General features: G+C 41.5%; 1 protein-coding gene and 1 long non-coding RNA gene across 12 annotated transcripts in view; one reads left to right on the top strand and one right to left on the bottom strand.

The window, feature by feature from the left end:
• The window catches only part of LOC120302407, a 69,261-nt gene that overhangs the window by 21,169 nt on the left and 29,614 nt on the right, over positions 1 to 18,478 (top strand). The gene's annotated exons all lie outside the window — the stretch shown is intronic.
• IRF2 (interferon regulatory factor 2) overlaps positions 3,002 to 18,478 on the bottom strand; it is a 48,234-nt gene continuing 32,757 nt past the window's right edge. For all 11 annotated transcript variants that reach the window (XM_039330735.1, XM_039330734.1, XM_039330744.1 and 8 more), the window contains one exon: positions 3,002 to 6,349. In XM_039330735.1, coding sequence (XP_039186669.1) covers positions 6,029 to 6,349 — 321 coding nt within the window. In that variant the 3' untranslated portion in view covers positions 3,002 to 6,028. The remainder of the gene's footprint in view (positions 6,350 to 18,478) is intronic.

Here is an 18,478-nt window from a genome sequence, read left to right as displayed (position 1 = left end):
TCTAATCCAAGGTGTTTAAAGGCTTAAAGCCCTTCATCTGAGGCACTATACCAGGGTAGGCAACCTTGGCTCGTTTATGACTTGTGGACTTCAACTCCCAGAATTCCCAAGCCAGCCAGGAATGCTGGCTCAGGAATTCTAGGAGTTGAAGTCCACAAGTCTTAAAAGAGCCAAGGTTGCCTATCCCTGCACTATACCATACACACTCTTGTTTTAACCTTTTATTTATTTAATTGTTGTTAAACTTAATTTTAATGCTCTTAATGCTTATATATCTATGATTTTATACTATTTTAAGTAACTCAGAATCATGTGAGATAAGACAGGTGGCATACGGGTAGTTCTTGACCTACGACCACAATTGAGCCCAAAATCTCTATTGTTAAGCAAAACAATTGTTAAGTGGATTTTGTCTCATTTTATGACTTTTTTTGCTGCAGTGATTAAGTGAATCATGCAGTCATTAAGCAAATCTGGCTTCCTCATTAACTTTGCTTGTCAGAAGCTGGCTGGAAGATTATAAATGGTGATCACACGACCCTGGCACAGTGTAATTGTCATAAATACATGCCAGTTGCCAAGCACCCAAAGTTTTGATCCCCTGACCATGGGAATGCTGCAATAATTGTAAGTAGGGAAAATAGTCATGTCATCTTTTTCAGTGTCATAGTAATTTCAAACAGTAACCAAACAAGTAGTTGTAGGTCAAGAGCTATCTGTATAAATTTAATTAAAAAAAAAAAAGAGTGGCCCGATTGGAAAAGAAGACAGTTGGAATCAGGAAGCTGAAATATTAACAATTGGAGATCTCAAGACATGGTTTTTGTAAACAAAAGTGAAGAGATAGAACTCACCATGAAATAAACACAGAATTTTTTTTTAAAGTCTATGCCCATGGTGGCGAACCTATGGCATGCGTTCCACAGATGGCACGCAGAGCCCTCTCTGTGGGCACACGTGCCGTTGCCCCAGTCCTAGGCTTTCAGCTGGGTTTTATAAAATCTTTTCGCTTTAGGCCTCCGCCGCAGTGTGCAAAAAAAAAAGTTCAATCAATCAATTTCAACTTCTCGCGCGAAAAAAAAAGATCTCAACAAGTTGGAATTGATTAGTTGAACTTTTTAGTCCCACCCAGTCTGCTGTTACCACAGCAGCCAAGCCCACCCAATGGGCCACACCCACCCAATGGGCCACGCCCACCTGATACCCGACGATACATAAGTGGGTTTTGGGTTGCAGTTTGGGCACTTGGTCTCTAAAAGGTTTGCCATCACTGGTCTATGCTACTGTCTATTAAGAATATAAAGCTGATTGGTTTGTTTAATGAACTTACAACTGAACTGAAGAACCTAAGGCAGTATATTATTTTCTCAGGCTGCAGAACTGATAAAGATGGGAAAGAATAATAAAAACTATAGTATAGCTTTCTTGGCAACAATACAAAACAGCATGCTAATGCCTTCTGCGATTTTTCTGGAGGATCTCTTTTTCTGTTCAACCGGGGCCATATCTCTGGGAGTGGTGATCTCTCATCCAGTTACTAATCAGGACAAGCCCTGTTTAAATTTACCTCTTTCAAAGTCAGGTAAAGTCAGTTAAGGGCTATTGTCTAATCCCAGGCATAGAGGCAATGACAATTTTAGACAAGATCCTGAAACTAAGAACCAGAAAGAAGCACAACTCATGCACTTCAGGAATGGGATGCAAGTAGATGGTGGCTGATGAAAAAACAATTATGTTTGAAAATGTTGAAAGAGTGATAAATCAATGGATGAGATAGATGAAAAGGATCAAAAAGATTAGGATGTCAATTCTACAAATGAGCATGGCTGCAACCATTTTCTTTCTCATTCTAGGTTGCCACATAGAACGGAGGGACGGGGGTTGCCCCGGTGCTTCGTTAGTCAAAATAATCTTCTATCTGTGGGAACCTAGGTCATTGGCTGCTCCTGAAACTAGGGACTGGGTATTGCATAAAAAGCCCACCAAATAATCAAATTGGGGAACGTAGTTGCTTGTATAGTTTTATGGGTGGGACATTTAGCTTTGTATTGAGAAATAGTTACTTGTGAATCCAGACTTGTTTCCACTCTTGACTATGCTGATACTTTGTTACTAATAAACATGTTCTTTGAGGAATTTGCACATCTCGGAGTTCTGCTTTATTCGTCTCTGTCGGAACCATGATAATAGATTTGGAAGAGCTATTGTAAAGATAGGTCAGGAAGGCAAGCAGGAATCAAACCCAATTTGAAACCTCCATTATGCAATGACCATGTTTTCATCAGCAGTAAATACAGTATCATTATTCTCTAGTCAAACTCAACAACCATGATCTTCATTAAATATTTTCATGTAGACAGGAACAAAATGGAAATAAAACTATTTTTTCTGTTCTATACAGGTAAATGAAATCATGAGGAAGAAAAAAGAAATCAGCGATAGGAGTAAAATTATGTGTTATTTATTTGTAGCAGATGTATTCTTGTAAATAAATAACATGAAAATATTTGTGCCCCTTTATATAACTTTTTATATTGCTGACTGCTGCACTTTTGCCAATAACTGGTAAAATAATTAGTAATGAAATATCTCTTTCTCTGAATTCAGGAAACTGAATTCAGTTTCCTATGTCTTCTACAAATTAAGGCACACCAGCCTATTTTACCTGGGATTAATTTGTTCCATTGAATAAACTTTCTTAAATTCCAAGAGCTGCTTTAATATATATTTTATATTACTAATTAAAAACAAATCACTGGCATTATAATAACTATTCCATCTCAACAGTATTTTAAGAAATTTTGAACTACGAATTGTTGGTTAGAATCTTGTGATCTATTAAACAGCATTGTGTTGTACTTCTTTTGGCTGAGCATATGAATGACTCAGCATGGTACATGCATCAGGTCCTAATTTGTTTTAGTTGTATTTTAGTTGGAAACACTTATCTATTGTATCAACACTTATGGCCAGATCAAAGAAAGACTAGGTTTGCAATTTCTTAACTTATTTGCATTTTATTTTTAGCATACCACACCAGTTTCTAATCTATCCACAAATGATTAAAGCAAATGGTAGCAAATCAAACTGAACTTCTTAAATCAACCATGTTTATTTTACTACTTTCCAAAACAAAATTTTATTTCAACATTCCTATTTGGGGAGTGTTAAAAACCATACTTTAAAATTTAGACATAAAACAATGTACTTTAAAATTTAGACTAAAACAATCTACAACCATGTTTAATGTTTTAGGGAAACAAAAGAATTGTCTTTGAGCCCTGATGCAAATAGATTGTTCGGGTTAAAATGAATAGAAAATAATAGAAAAGCATGTGAAACAATTGTTTTGTTGATGTTTTACATTTCAATTAAAAATTGGTTTCTGTAAAAAAAAAAACCTTCAAAGACCAATTCTTAGCCTTTGAATTTATGTGGATTTGCTACATTATCAGGTTTTGAGGAGTGAATAAGCCAGTAAAGACTGCATGATAGCTGTGGACATCACAGCAAATATGAAATCTTTAATTTTTTAGAAAAATATAGTTACTCATCTCATAATCATTGAATCGCACAGAATGTTGGTATTCTTAGATGCAATATTGCAAGGTTTGGGGCAAGTATGCTGAAATCACATGATATTTCAAGCAAAAATGCAATCTTGTGAGATTTTTGATACCCAAAGAACAATCCTTGTAGACCACAGAGATTGTCAAGCCCTATTCGGGAACCATTTCATGTGAAAAATATTTCTGTGCATAGTCAAAAGCCAGTATAGACTTCAAGAATTGCCATATATTATTATATACAATAATAATAACCATAACTCCAGTATAAGCACAAGGTAGATCTGTCACTAGATCTCTTGAGGTGCACCAAACAAAGAAAGCAATATTTTCAAAAGAACAATCGTTGAATGGGAGATGTCCAACACTGTGTGAGCAATCCTACTTTTCTTCATACAGCCGTGCTTTTTCCAAATTGGTTCTAAAACTGGCCCTGTAACATCTGTTCCACCACTGATGCCCATTTCACTAACCAGACAAAACCCTTTGTATGTCTTCAGTATTTCTAGGCTAAGTATCTTTTCATAAAAAGCATTTTCTATATTTGTCTCAAGTTTTTACTGGTTTTAAAAATAAACCAAATATAATCTTCAAGTTTGAAGATGTTTTATGTCTCATCTAATTTGTTCCTGTCCTTCCTGTATCTTTAAACATTTTCCACTGTTAATGCCTGAGATTTGTTTGCTGGTGTTGGATGCTGCTCATCTCCATACTTGGGTTAATCTCTTAAACCAATTATAGAGGATAAGTGGGAATCATAACCAGAACCTTAACCCTATAGAACCTTTATGTTTAATTACAATTCAGAATTAAAGCTACCATGTTGTCTACCAGTTAACATTAAAGTTGCTCTAACAATCTTTTTTCTACACTTTTGACACTTTCCAAAACTCGTATAAAGATATTCTGATCGGCAAGTTGGATATGAACTAGGATGCGCTTCAAAAATTATTCTGAAAAAGTGCTTCATGATATTTGGGGTGGGAGCACAGCCCTTCTTTAAAGCAGTAGGATCTATTTGTGGTGAGGAAATCAGAAGGAATTTCATGATGTCTTTAAGATTTTCCAGCTCAATTGCAAAGTATCCCAAACCTCAGTGCATGTATTTGAAATTCTGGAAAAAAATGACACATTGTGTACTTTTAACAATTCATAAATTAAATATGAAGTATTTTATTTGAAAGGAGGCATGAGGCCATTTAACATGTTTCATGTTTGAAAACTAGGAAATATTATTCATTTTATTTCAGGACCTGCTGAATATAATTCTCCGACTGAATTCCATGGCATTTTGTTAAATATTTGTGTTTTCAATACATTTTTTTAGCCCAGACATTCATCATTCACTCCTCCTTGCTCAAGCTTGTTGCTCATCAAAATATTTCTCAATTTACCCCTTATATGATTTCTGGTCATTTCATAAATGTAGACAAAGTATTTATTTAAAATTTAGCTATATGTAATATTTATTATCAATCCACAGGATACTTCGATTGCTACATAAAACTCATTATTTCACCTTTACAAATTGTAAAAAGGAGAGAAAAAGAGGAAGAGCAAGAGAGGAAGAAAATGAAAAAAAGAAATGTTCCACAAAGATGTGATAGTTGTTGACAACCAAACACTAAATTGTAAAATTATAAATTTGCTGTAGAAAAGATAAAAAACTTGAAACAATTATATTCACTTTAGAATTTTACTTTGAATAAAATATTCCACTGTATAAAAAAATAAAAAAGTTTACTCTGGTTAGAATTAGGGTAATTTTTTTCTTTAAAACCTAGGAATTTGCATAATATATCTGTAATAGATTTTCTTCTATTGTACCACACAGATTTCAAGCATAGCAGATTAGACACAAATAAGACAAGCACTCTTCAGAACAATCTGTGAAATGTACATGGGAGGTTTTACCTTCCTTTTTAATTCATATTTCCAGATTCCAAGGCTACATATGTCAGAAAAGCCTTTGGAAAGATCAAACCTGGAGCTTTAAATGTGCCATTAATTAATAAAAGGCCTTTTTTTGCAAGTGCTATTTTTTTTAATAAGGTGCGAAAGCAGACTGCAGTATTGCTAGTGCTGCATTATGTACATATTAACAATAGATTCTGCAGAAAAAAAAATCCAGCGAGTTCACATTTTCTCTTTCATTCCAAAGGTTTGGAGTTCATTAGGGTGGCTGCAAGAAGTGAAGTGCCTCTGTTTGGAGGGATTGGTAGGAAGGTTGCTTGATGAAGCTTGGCGATACATTTCTAAGTGAACCTCCATTCCCTGGGCTGTAATCTTGGAACTCCATCATTCTGATGATCAGAATCCTGAGTTTAAGATGCTCCAATGCTGTAGTTGAACACAGTCATATCCTGTGCTATCCAGGTTTTCTTTAAATTTGTAGAGCATTCACTAGATATGCTCCTCAAAGCCATAAAATACCATCTGCCAGGAACATATCAGTGAATGGCTTAGCTGCTCTTGACTCTTGACTGGGTGATATCTGAGGTTTTCTTGATGACACTTGCCCGATTTTCATGATCTGGAGGCCTGCTACTATAGCTGGTAGAAGCTGAGCAAACTATTTGTTGGAGAGGGTGATCTGGAAAAGAAGGCCATGAGCTGCTATAAGGCAAAGGGCAGCTTTCTTCTTTGATGGTCACCTGTAGGTCAGGTTGGTTAGAAGTCACAAAGGTGGCCATACCAGGAAGTGGGTAAGGTGGATTCCTTGTGCCCAAATTGCTATAATATTGTTTCCCACCGATGTTTTTCTTTTCCCACTGAAGTTGACTCTACAGAGAAGAATTGATCAAGTTACTTATTTTGTTAACTCAATTAGAATATTTTTATTTATTTATTTATGGTATCTATATCCTGTGTTTCTTCTGGAAGCTCCAATGCATACATGGTGATCTTCCCTCATTTTAATCACAAAACAACAATCCCGTGGGTTACTCTAGTTCAAAGTCATCCAGACAGCTTTTTGATCAACTGCGGACTTGAAACCTGGTCTCTAGTCCCTAACCAAAAATCCAGTACCCAAGATAGTATACAGGTAGTCCTCATTTACCAACCATTTGTTCAGCAACCATTAAAAGTTACAACAGTAACTGAAAAAGGGATTTACATCTAGTTCTCAAAGCTATGGAGATCCTGGTCTCCCTTTGGTCACCTGATCACAATTCGGGTAGTTGGCAAGCAGCATGCATTTATGACAAGTTGTAATGTCCCACAGTCACATGATTTCCATTTGCAAACCTTCATAGTCAACTTCCGAGAAGCAAAGCTACTGAGAAGCTGGCAGGAAGTTATAAGTGGCAGTTATGCGATATCATGCTTAACGACCAGAACCAGAAATGATGTTGTTAAATTGGCATGGACACATGACATTTTGCTTAGAAATGTGGTGCTTAGCAACAGAGTTGCTGATCCTAATTGTGGTCGGTAAATGATGATTACATGCATTGCATTGACACATTAAAAAAATATCCAATATTTTGCTCAAGTTAGCTGTTTTATAAAAGAGCAAGCATGCTGACATGGACAGAATTCTTGCAGTGGTGTGTGAAACACAAGGTAGACTTTTCATGTCTCAATTGTACATCTTGTTGCAACAAGATGTACAGTTTGTACAGTTTGTGCCATACAGGTTTTGTTGCTTGGGACAATGATTGTGTACAAAGAAAAGGGCATTTTTGCTCAATGCATAAACTAGTGGAAGGACCAGTTGGACATATTTACTGACCCTACTCCCAGCATCGACTTCTGATCTCCATGCCTTTAGCGAAAGCTCTGCATCTGTATACAGGAGCACTCAAGTATTCCAAGAAAGTTTGAACGGGGTACCTACTCCGTTATGTAGTTGCCCTGTTCAGACTTTCTATCAAACACCGATAAAGCTTTTATACAAATCAGCATCACAGCTGATTAATGAAGAAGTATATGCAGGTAGTTCTCAACAACCACAATTGAGACCAGAATTTCCATTGCTAAGTAAGGTAGTTGTTAAGTACCTAATTTTATGACCTCTTTTTTGTCATGAATGTTGAGCGAATCACTATAACTGTTCAATGAATCATGCAGTTGTTAAACAAAGTCAGCTTTCCCCAATGACCTTGCTGGTTGGAAGCCTGCTGGGAAGATCACAAATGGCAATCAAATGACCTTTGGATACTGCAACTGGTGTAAAAACATGCCAGTTGCCAAGTGCTCAAATTCTGATCACATGACCACTGGGATGCTATGACAGATGTAAATCACTTTTTTCAGTGCCAGTGTAACTTTGAACATTTGCTAAACAAGTGGTTGTAAGTCAAGGACTTATTATAGAAAATTTAAGGGTCAGATCTCTTCAAATTCATGTCTGTTCCAATCTTATAGCAAATACAGCAAAACAAATGTTACCAGCCAGGGGAAAAAAACAGCAAGGGCAAAGTGAAATTTCCCCATTTTGTAGCTGAAATTATTTCTTTCCATCCTGGAGAAGTTGCAGATTTCAACCTACCACATGGTTCCATCACACACCTCCTAGTTTACCCTTTTCTCATTAAGTTCAGCAGAAAGCAAGAATGCTCAGCTTTGGCCCTAGCTTTACAGAAGAGAGAAATGATCATCTGAAAAGCAGACAGAGGGGGTTTTTTTTTTTTTTTGGTTTTTTTTAAATCAAAAATAAAGAGGAAAAACTACAATGAAAAAAGAAATATTTGTTTCCTGATTGTTTCTCATTCAACTTATGAATAAGACTGGATAGAAATGCTATTCATCTTCCAGGTACAATGTGCATGGTTAGGAGAACTTCCTGCCATTGTGTTCAAGCACATGTGAACTCAGGAAATCCAAAAGACACAGCTTCTGACTAAGATATAACAAAGAGGTTTATACTAAAGTACCCTCCCACTGTAGCTTTGTATATATAAAAGACAATAGGCATTAAAACCTATGAAGACCAAAGTGGATGTTTAACTTTTCCATTAAGATTGTGTGGCTCAGTGAATAAGAGACTATAACTTTAACCTAGGGGTTGATTCAATTGCAATAAAATCTTGGCTGAAAAGAATGAGAAGAAGCAAGTTGAAGTGGAAAATATATATATTGCACCAAAATAGATAACTCAAACCATTACTTATTATGGTTTGTGTAAAATATTTAAAGGACATGCTTTGCAAATGTGAAAACAATGCAATCCTTTGGAAGGCTATTTTGGGTTGCCTATGCACATTTGTGTATCCACAAACAATTGGCTTACCAGTGAAAAGCAGCAGCTATTGTATATGCATAAATCCATATATTACCATTTCTTGAAATGTCAAAATAGCTGCAACATCTGGAAAGTTTGTATTTTTTACATTTTACTCTGAGATGACTTGTTTGTCCCCATGAGCTTTGCAAACTACTGCTAGCCCATATAAGTATTATCGTTTCTGTAGAGATTCACCAGGCTCAATGTCTTATATACAGATTCAATGGCTAAAACTGCATTATAAATGAAAATGCAAAAATAGAAAAGGAATTGACCTAGCTTTTTGTGTGTTGCATGTGTGCATGTAGTATCAGAAGTCCTATGATGGGAAAAAAGTCATGCAGCAGCCAGACAGGAATCATAACTGCTCACTAATGCTGAAATATCAGTCCCAGGTCTGCCCATCTGCTCTGGAAAATGGTCTCCTGGCTCTGAGCTAGATTCCTTTAGCTACTTCTTCAACTCAGCCTAATCTACAAACTGGGCAAGTAAGTATTCAGATACTATGTAACTTGCATAGTACTGAACATTACCAAACCGGGTGCTATGACACCCCTAGAAGTTACTAGATCTCACATCTGTTACAGAAAAGTCACTGCTGTCAAAGATACAGTGAAGTTCTCAATGGAGGTTCTTACTGGGTTCACACACTATGCTAAGCCAGTTTGCTTAATCAAGATTTGATGAGTTAATCAAAATTGCCTGACCTCCCAACACAGAAAGCCAAAACAAAGGAAATCACATTATTTTTTAGCTTGATGTGTAAGCCTGTTCTATGCCAGATGATCTGGAAATTAAATTTAACTATGGGTAATTAAAGTTTTGGGTATTTTCAAGTTCGGCAGCAGCTTAAAAATATCTCTGCCCCAAGCAGCCGCATCTATTATTTAATATACTTGTTGCATCTCTGTTGGACCCGCCATGATCCTTCAGTAGTCATAGCATTCCAGATTTATTCGTGTCTAAAAGCTGACTGTAACGATGAAGAGTTGCTTTTAATATATCTAAAGAGCAATGGGCTGAAAAAAAGCCACATTCCTTTTGGCTTCGGTTCCCTTGTCTGCTGCTTATATATCAAATATTTGAGTTTTAATTTTTTGATTGTTTTATATATGTTTAATGCCTATTTGTACTTTTTGTATTTTACAAACTGCTCATCTTCTGTGGACAGGAAAACCTGACTACAAAATTCCTAACCATATGTGGAAAGATGGGGGAAATTATTTTGCCAATATTGTGGCTGAACTTGCTCTTTGGTCATAAGCCACATGTTGCAGCAGGAGGGGAAGGGAAAATATTGCCTATGTTATTAGTGATAGAATTTCAAATGGCTCTTGTTAAGATGCTAAACCTTTTCCTGTAATTTTTACAGAGTAACCTCATCAGAAACAAGGAAGTCTGAGAAGTTCAGTCATGACTTCTGGACAGATGGGGCGTTGTCTTACCTGAACGCCTTTTCTCAGCACGGAGATGGAGAATCCACCAATGGGTTTAGACTGTGTTCCTGCCCAATCAGATCAAGTCAGCCAAAGTTGCCACGCCTCTCCTGGGACAGAAAGTCCCAGTCTTGACGAAGGCGAAGCCATGACTGACAGCAAGACGTGTTGGCTCATAAATGTAAAGCTAGGCCTAATAACCTACTAGGGTGGGAGTGGATTCTCCATCTCCGTGCTGAGAAAAGGCGTTCAGGTAAGACAACGCCCCTTCTCCAGCACTGGAGATGGAGAATCCACCAATGGGACATACCAAAGCTAAATTGTCCCTAAGGGAGGGAATCAGACCGGCCCAGCGAGCCACTTTGTGATAGTACCTGTTGCAGAACCCTCCTGCCAAAGGACGCCTCCGCCGAGGCGAACCTGTCAATTTTGTAACGCCTAATGAAGGGTGACGGAGAGGACCATGTGGCCGCTCTGCAAACATCTTCAATGGACACTTGAGTAGCCTAGGCTGCAGAAGTAGCCATACTACGGGTGGAATGGGCCGTGAAACTGGAACTGGTACTGAATCCACCCTATACGCCTCCGCAATACAAGCCCTGATCCACCTGCCAACCGTGGAGGACAACACTTTCCTACCCCTGGAAGGAGGATGATATGAAACAAAAAGGGCTTCGGTAGAGCGGAAGACAGCTGTCCGTGAGATATAATAACGAAGTGCTCTGCGGCCATCCAACAGATGCCACTGCCGTTCCAGATCATGTGAGGGATTAGGACAGAAATCTGGTAACACAATTTCTTGAGTCCTGTGAAATAAGGAATTTACCTTTGGAACAAAGGTTGGATCAAGACGAAGGACCACTCGGTCATGGTGAAAGATACACAAATCATCTCTAGTGGAGAGAGCAGCTAGTTCGGAAATCCGCCGTGCGGAGGTGATAGCCACCAAAAAGGCTACCTTGAGTGATAAGAATCTCAACTCACATGTTTGGAGGGGTTCAAAGGGCAGATTGGTAGGAGCCCACAATACCCTCGGTAATTCCCAGGAGGGATATCTGTGGACTACAGGAGGCTTGGTGTTGGTAGCATCCTTGATGAATGATCGGATCAAGGGATGGTGACCCACGGAAGTTGCAGATTCGCATGTAAGGATGGTGGACAAAGCAGCAATCTGTCTGTGTAGTGTGTTTGGAGCCAGACCCCTCTCCAGACCCTCCAGGAGGTAGTCCAATATGTGAGGAATTGTCAGATCTGATAGTGTCAGGTGGTGCTTTGAGCACCATGAACAAAAATTTCTCCACGTGGCCTATAAATCCGATTGGTAGAGGCCCGATGGGAGGCCTGGATTATAGAAATGACTCCAGACGAGCAGTGCTCCTGAGCTAAAACTGAGCGCTCAAATGCCATATGGCTAACTGTAGCCATTGTGGGTCTGGATGAAGTAGTGTCCCTTGACTGAGCGAGACCCTGTCCGGAGGAATCCTCCACGGATCCGCTAATGAGAGGTTCACTAAGTCGGCGAACCACGGTCTCCGAGGCCAGTATGGTGCCACTAGGAGAACTTCCGCCCTTTCCCTGAGGATCTTGCATATGACCACCAGGAGAAGGGGGAGAGGAGGGAAGGCGTAAAGTAAACCCTCTGGTCACGGACTCCGTAGAGCGTCCGTGCACTCTGCCCCTGGGCATGGGAAACGGGAGAAGAATCTTGGTACCTGAGGGTTTGACGGGGAGGCGAAGAGGTCTAGAATTGGAAGTCCGAATCTGTGGGATATTTCCCTGAAAATCCTCGGGTGCAGGCGCCACTCTGAGTGGTTCACCGTCGTTCTGCTGAGGAGATCCGCTTGCGTGTTTGCCTCCCCTGAAATGTGATCTGCCTTGATGGATGTCAGATTTGCCTCCGCCCAAGAACCCAGAATCATGAGAAAGGCAGGACTAGATGAATCCAAAGTTGGAATTAAGATTGCCGGGAGAAATATCAACAACCTAAGATATGCAGATGATACCACTCTAATGGCAGAAAGTGAAGAGGAACTAAAGAGCCTCTTGATGCAGGTGAAGAAGGAGAGTGAAAAAGTTGGCTTGAAACTCAACATTAAGAAAACCAAAATCATGGCATCCGGCCCTCTCAATTCCTGGCAAATAGATGGGGAAGAAATGGAGGTAGTGACAGATTTTATTTTTCTGGGCTCAAAGATCACCTCAGATGGGGACTGCAGCCAAGAAATTAAAAGACGCTTGCTCCTGGGGAGGAAAGCTATGGCAAATCTAGACAGCATACTAAAAAGCAGAGACATCACCCTGCCAACAAAAGTGCGTATAGTCCAGGCCATGGTTTTCCCAGTTGCAATGTATGGCTGTGAAAGTTGGACCATAAGAAAGGCTGAGCGCCAAATAATTGAGGCCTTTGAACTATGCTGCTAGAGAAGACTCCTGCGAGTCCCTTAGACTGCAAGGCGTTCAAACCGGTCAGTCCTAGAAGAGATCAACCCCGACTGCTCTTTAGAAGGCCAGATGCTGAAGTTGAAACTCAAATACTTTGGCCACCTAATGAGAAGGAAGGACTCACTGGAGAAGGGCCTAATGCTGGGAAAGATTGAGGGCGATAGAAGAAGGGGACGACAGAGAATGAGATGGCTGGATGGAGTCACTGAAGCAGTAGGTGTGAACTTAAATGGACTCCAGAAGATGGTAGAGGACAGGAAGACCTGGAGGAACGTTGTCCATGGGATCGCGATGGGTCGGACACGACTTCGGAATTAACAACAAGAAGAAGAATCCAGAAGGACAGCCTCGGTAAGGAGGGCATGGGATCGAGTGCCCCCTTGTCGATTCACATGGGCCTTGGCCGCAACGTTGTCCGTGAGGACCAGTACATGAGGTTTTGCTACTGAGTTGCGAAAGTGTCGAAGGGCCAGATGTATGGGGCCCTGAGCTCCAACCAGTTTATATTGTGTCAAAGGTCGGACCGGGACCAACGGCCTTGGGCCCACTGTGATTGTAGGTGCACACCCCAACCGAATAGACTAGTGTCGATTGTCAGAGTAATTTGGTCCGGTTCCTTGAATGAGGACCCTCCGAATATGGCCGACGAGAGCCACCACCTGAGGGAGCACGACGCTCTGAGTGGAATTTGCACTTTCTGAATTGACGAGCTGAGGTTCCATCTCTGGAAAGGGAGCAGAAACCACTGAAGTGTCCTGGAATGGAGCCTGGCCCAAGGAACGAAGGCAATGGCTGATATCAATTTCCCCAATAATTGAGAGAGACTTGCTATTGTTGCTATGCCGCTCCCGCAAAGTTGTAGGACCAACTGACGTATGCTGCCCCGAGGTTCTTGGGATAGAAAGACACGGCAGTCGACCGTGTCTATGATGGCCCCTAGGTGCAATAGCCTTGTTGTAGGGGACAAGTGACTCTTTGAAAAATTCACTGAAAAGCCGTGGTTTTAGAGAAGGTTGATCACCCTTTCTAGATCCGTCAGAGCGGCTTGTCCTGATGATGACTGAATCAGAATGTCGTCCAGGTAACATTGGACCCTGACAGGCACCATCCGGTGGTGAGCTGCTAACACAGTGAGGACTTTGGTAAAAACTCGCGGGGCCGAGGATAGACCGAAAGGTAACACCCTGTATTGGTAGTGTCTGCCCCTGTAAGCAAACCGTAGAAACCGGCGGTGGCTGAGATGGGGATGTGAAGATAAGCTTCCATGAGGTCTACGGACGTCAGGAAGTTTCCTCTTCTTATGCTTCCGAGAATTGACTGGAGCGTTTGCATCTTGAATTTTCTGTAAACAAGATGCCGGTTCAGTCTTTTTAGATCTAGGATTGCTCTCCATCCTCCTGAGGCCTTGGGAACGACAAAGAGGATGGAGTAGAATCCCCGACCTCTCTGATCCAATGGTACCGGTTCTATGGCCCTTATGTTTACGAGAGGCTGAATGGCCTGTTGCGTCAGCTTTTTCTTTGTGAGATTCCTTGATAGGGGACAAGAGAGGAAGTGATTTGGAGGGTAGGTGAGGAATTCTAGGGAGAGCCCGTGATGAACCGTGTTCAACACCCATGCATCTGTGGTGGTGACCTCCCATTGGCTGGCAAAGAGAGAAAGTCTGCTACCTATGGGAGGGACCATTGGAGAGTCAACTGGAACGACGGAAGGGCCGACCGCTCCCATGAAAGAGTCGTTTGCCCTGAAATTGTTGTCTGGGCTTAGAGCCTGTTCTGTCTGATTGTCTGTCCTGTTTAACAGGAAAGGAGCAGGGCGGATAGGAATAAGTGGAACTAGTCCTTGAACGAAAGGACTGCTTCTGTGAGTATGTGTTGGATCTTTTGTCCAGATGTTTAATAAGGTGATTGAAGACCTTACACTTATCCTTATTCTCTGTAAGGTAAGAATCTAAAGCTTCCCCAAACAACTCCCCCCCCCCCGGTAAGGGACTGCTGACAGGCGCCATTTGGACCTGGCGTCTGCATGCCAGTGTTTCAGCCAAAGCATACAATGACCAGTAACATTGGAAGCCATAACCCTGGCTGAAAATCTGGCCCCCTGCAGTGTTGCATCGGAAGCATATTCCGTTGCTGCCATCATCCTGCTCAAATCCTGGTGGGTTCAGATATCTTCCACCGGCATACTGGCCTGGAGCTGTCTCAGCCAGCGGAGAGCAGACCTATTGAAGAAAGAGGCCGATGTAGCTGACCTAATAGCCCAAGCTGTAGCTTGGTGTGTCTTGCGAAAGGTGAGCTCCTTTTTACGTCTTCTGCCTTTAGGGCATCAGACACGTCCCCAGGAGTGGCAGTGGGAGATACCAGGGGTCCCAAGGGTTCATCCACCTTGGGGACCTCTAGGGCATCTGCCAAGTCCTGGGCCACGTTATAATCTTTTATCACTGCCACTTGGGATGGAAGGGTACCTGGGAATTCCCACTGTTTCCTGATCGCATTCAGAAACATAGAAGGACATAGTATGCGGTATTGTGTGGTTACCAGTTCAATGAAGTTCAGATCCATCTCCGAGTCCGGAGCCGCAGTCAAAGTTATTGTAGAAGGCTCGGGATCAAGATAGGCCGTGGAAGTGGCCTTTCGGAGTAAGGGAACAAAATGAGACGGATTAAAGAGACCCGTAAAGGATGGCATTTCAGGAGGGTCTTCCTCCTGGTCCGACATCGGAATCCCCACATCCGCATCATACTCATGAAAGGATGAACCCTCAGAGTAAGAAGATTGTGAAAGTGAAGTAGGTGCACCATATGCCTCCGTCGTTGGCTGGTGAATCGGTAGGGAGAAACCAAAGTAGCCCTAGGTACCTGAGATCTAGCCTGAAAGGTGCGCTCTACCACCTGAGCAATCAACTCATTTAGACGGTCCTCTGTGGACAGAGGAACCGGCTCTGGTAGTCTGAGTCCAGCCGCTGTGGGGGTAAAAGTGGCTTCTGGGGCGGACTGCAGAGCCCGCTGAGCCACAGGTTGCAAGATGTGTTCTCGATGAGATGAATCACCCGGTAGAGTGGTAGAGACTGTGTCTCCTGTGGACCAGATTCCGAGAGGGGAAGTGGAGGGTCCCAGTGGTAAATCAAATGAAGGAACTTCAGCCTGAGTGGCTTCAGTCCTGGTCTGTTCTTGGGCTTTAGAGAATACCCTCTCTAATGCCCTGTGTCTCCTACTGGCCTGTTTTTCCTCCTTTTTAGATGTTTTTCCTGCAGATCTAGCCTTGGCCGAAATCTTACCTACCGCCTCTTGGTTTGAAGATTTCTGTCATTTTGAGGCTGATGAGAGAGGTGAAAGTCCCTTCTTGGAAGAGCCAGATTCTTCCATCCTCATGGATTATTACAGAAGCACGATTGGGTACTCCTGGTAACCAGAGGCAGCTGTTTGTCTATTCTGGATAAGCACAGGAGCACGATAGGGTACCCCTGGAATCCAGAGACAGCTGTTATTGTCTACTTGGATAATCACAGATGCACAATAGGGTACACCTGGTATCCAAGGACAGTTAATTTGTGGATAGCACAGGTGACGATATGGTACACCTGGTATCCAGGAACTACTAATTTATGGATAACACAGGTGCACGATAGGGTATACCTGGTATCCAAGGACTGCTGATTTATGGTTAACACAGGTGCACGATAGGGTACACCTGGTAACCAATGACTATTAATTTGTAGATAACACAGGTGCATGATGGGGTACACCTGGTATCCAAGGACTGCTGATTTATGGCTAACACAGGTGCACGATAGGGTACACCTGGTAACCAATGACTATTAATTTGTAGATAACTCAGGTGCACAATGAGGTACACCTGGTATCCAGAAACTACCAATTAAGGGATAACACAGGTGCACGATAGGGTACACCTGGAATCAGTTGTGGGTAAACCCAGATGCACGAAAAGGTACACCTGGAATTCAATGCTGCTATACAGGGAGAATCAAGGACCTACTGTGTGTAAATAATATTGAGTGTATATGAGGAGACACCAGTTCAAATTCTGCTAGAAGGAGAGTGTTACTAAGAATAACTGTTTTGAAAAAGGATTCAGTGCAGGCTCCAAACAAAAAAACCAGAAAATCATGAAAAAGAACTGTTAGTTCTCAAAATGGCGGATTCAAGATGGCGGCCGATGCGAAAATGAAACTCACTGAGACTGTTCAACAACAGAGAATGGTGTTCAGATCCACAAAATGGCGGACGCAATTCTTAACAATTATTTGGCCACCACTATGCGTCTCTGAGCCTCCCTATAGGATCCAGAGAACTCCTCCATTGAGAAAATCACTAAAGAGCTTCAACAGAGCAGTTGAAGCCTTCAAAAAGCAAAAGGAGCTCGCCTGCCTCTGCTGCCCTGCTTGGCCACCTAATTGAACCGCCAGCCAGCTGATTCGACGAAAAAAAAAAAACCTGTTCAGGGCAGCATGTGCTCAGGGGCTGCAACAGGGGCTGCAATAGGGAAGCAACGATCCCTCAGCCTCCCAGAACAGCAAGGACAGCCCGTAAATAACAAGAAAAGGCAAAAAAAACAGCGTTTTAAACTGCTCATAAGCCTGCCTGCTGATTAGCACTTCCACCCCCCCCCCTTGAATCGTAACTCTTGGAGCTGCGTTCCAGATCCCAATCAGGGAAGGAAACTAAAGCAAAATAGAAAGGACAACTATGGTTGTTCCTGGAGAATTATTAAATGGAACTGAACTTAATAGGAATCCAACAGAGAAGGTTAGGGAGGATAGACGAAAACGAAACTGAAAGACAACAAAACGCAGAAAGAGAAGCTGATCCCAGCCTCACTTTAAGGTTAAGAGGGGAAGGAAGGGGGTTGAAATAAACAGCAATCTGACTCCAGTGCTGAGCCCAGCACTGATCAAAAAACTATTTAAAGTCAAGGAAAGATGGAAAATCCACCAATGGAGACTATACCTGCCTAAGAGCCAAACTTGCATGTCTGTTCACGGGCAAGATCAAGTCAAGACTGGGACCTTCTGGCCCAAGAAAGGCATGGCAACTTTGGCTGACTTGATCTGATTGGGCAAGAACACAGTCTAAACCCATTGGTGGATTCTCCATCTCCAGTGCTGGAGAATTCAGCTGATTGGAAGATAATGTTCCAGCCATCACACTCTCAGTTTCTTCTTTAACAGGGCCTAGCTGTTTGAAGGAGCACATCTGTAGTGGCTGTCTTCAGGCTCCCTTTCACCAATGTGACTGCTGAGGAAAAAGGAAAGATTCCTCCCTCCAGAAAGCCTAAGTAATTCCTATTTTTCATCTTTTTGGAAAATGGGAAGATTTTTTAATGAAGAGTTTTGAGTTAGTCCTCAACCTATGACTACAACTGAGCCAAAATTTCTGTTGCTAAGCAAGACAGTTGCTAAGTGAATGATTTTTCTTGCCACAGTGATTAAGTGAATCACTGCAGTTGTTAAGTTAGCAACTTGGTTGTTAAGTGAATCTGGTTTCCCTATTTTTACTTATCATGTCACAAAAGAGGATCACATGACCTCAGGACACCGCAGCTGTCATAAATATGAGTCAGTTGCCAAGCATCTGAATTTTAATCACATGACCACAGAGATGCTGCAAGTCATAAATGTGGAAAATGATCATAAGTCATTTTTTTCAGTGTTGTTATAACTTCAAACAGTCCCTAAATGAACTGTTGTAAGTCCAGGACTACTTGTATTTGGCATTTCTTAATGGTACAATCATTTTAATGCTGCTCATGCAGTAAATTTAATACAGCTTCCTTCCTCATCTCTGT

Source organism: Crotalus tigris, unplaced genomic scaffold (assembly GCF_016545835.1).
Source record: "Crotalus tigris isolate CLP2741 ecotype Arizona unplaced genomic scaffold, ASM1654583v1 scf7180000024432.2438137, whole genome shotgun sequence".
NCBI classification, from domain to species: Eukaryota; Metazoa; Chordata; class Lepidosauria; order Squamata; family Viperidae; genus Crotalus; species Crotalus tigris.
This window is presented reverse-complemented; position numbering and strand designations above follow the sequence as displayed.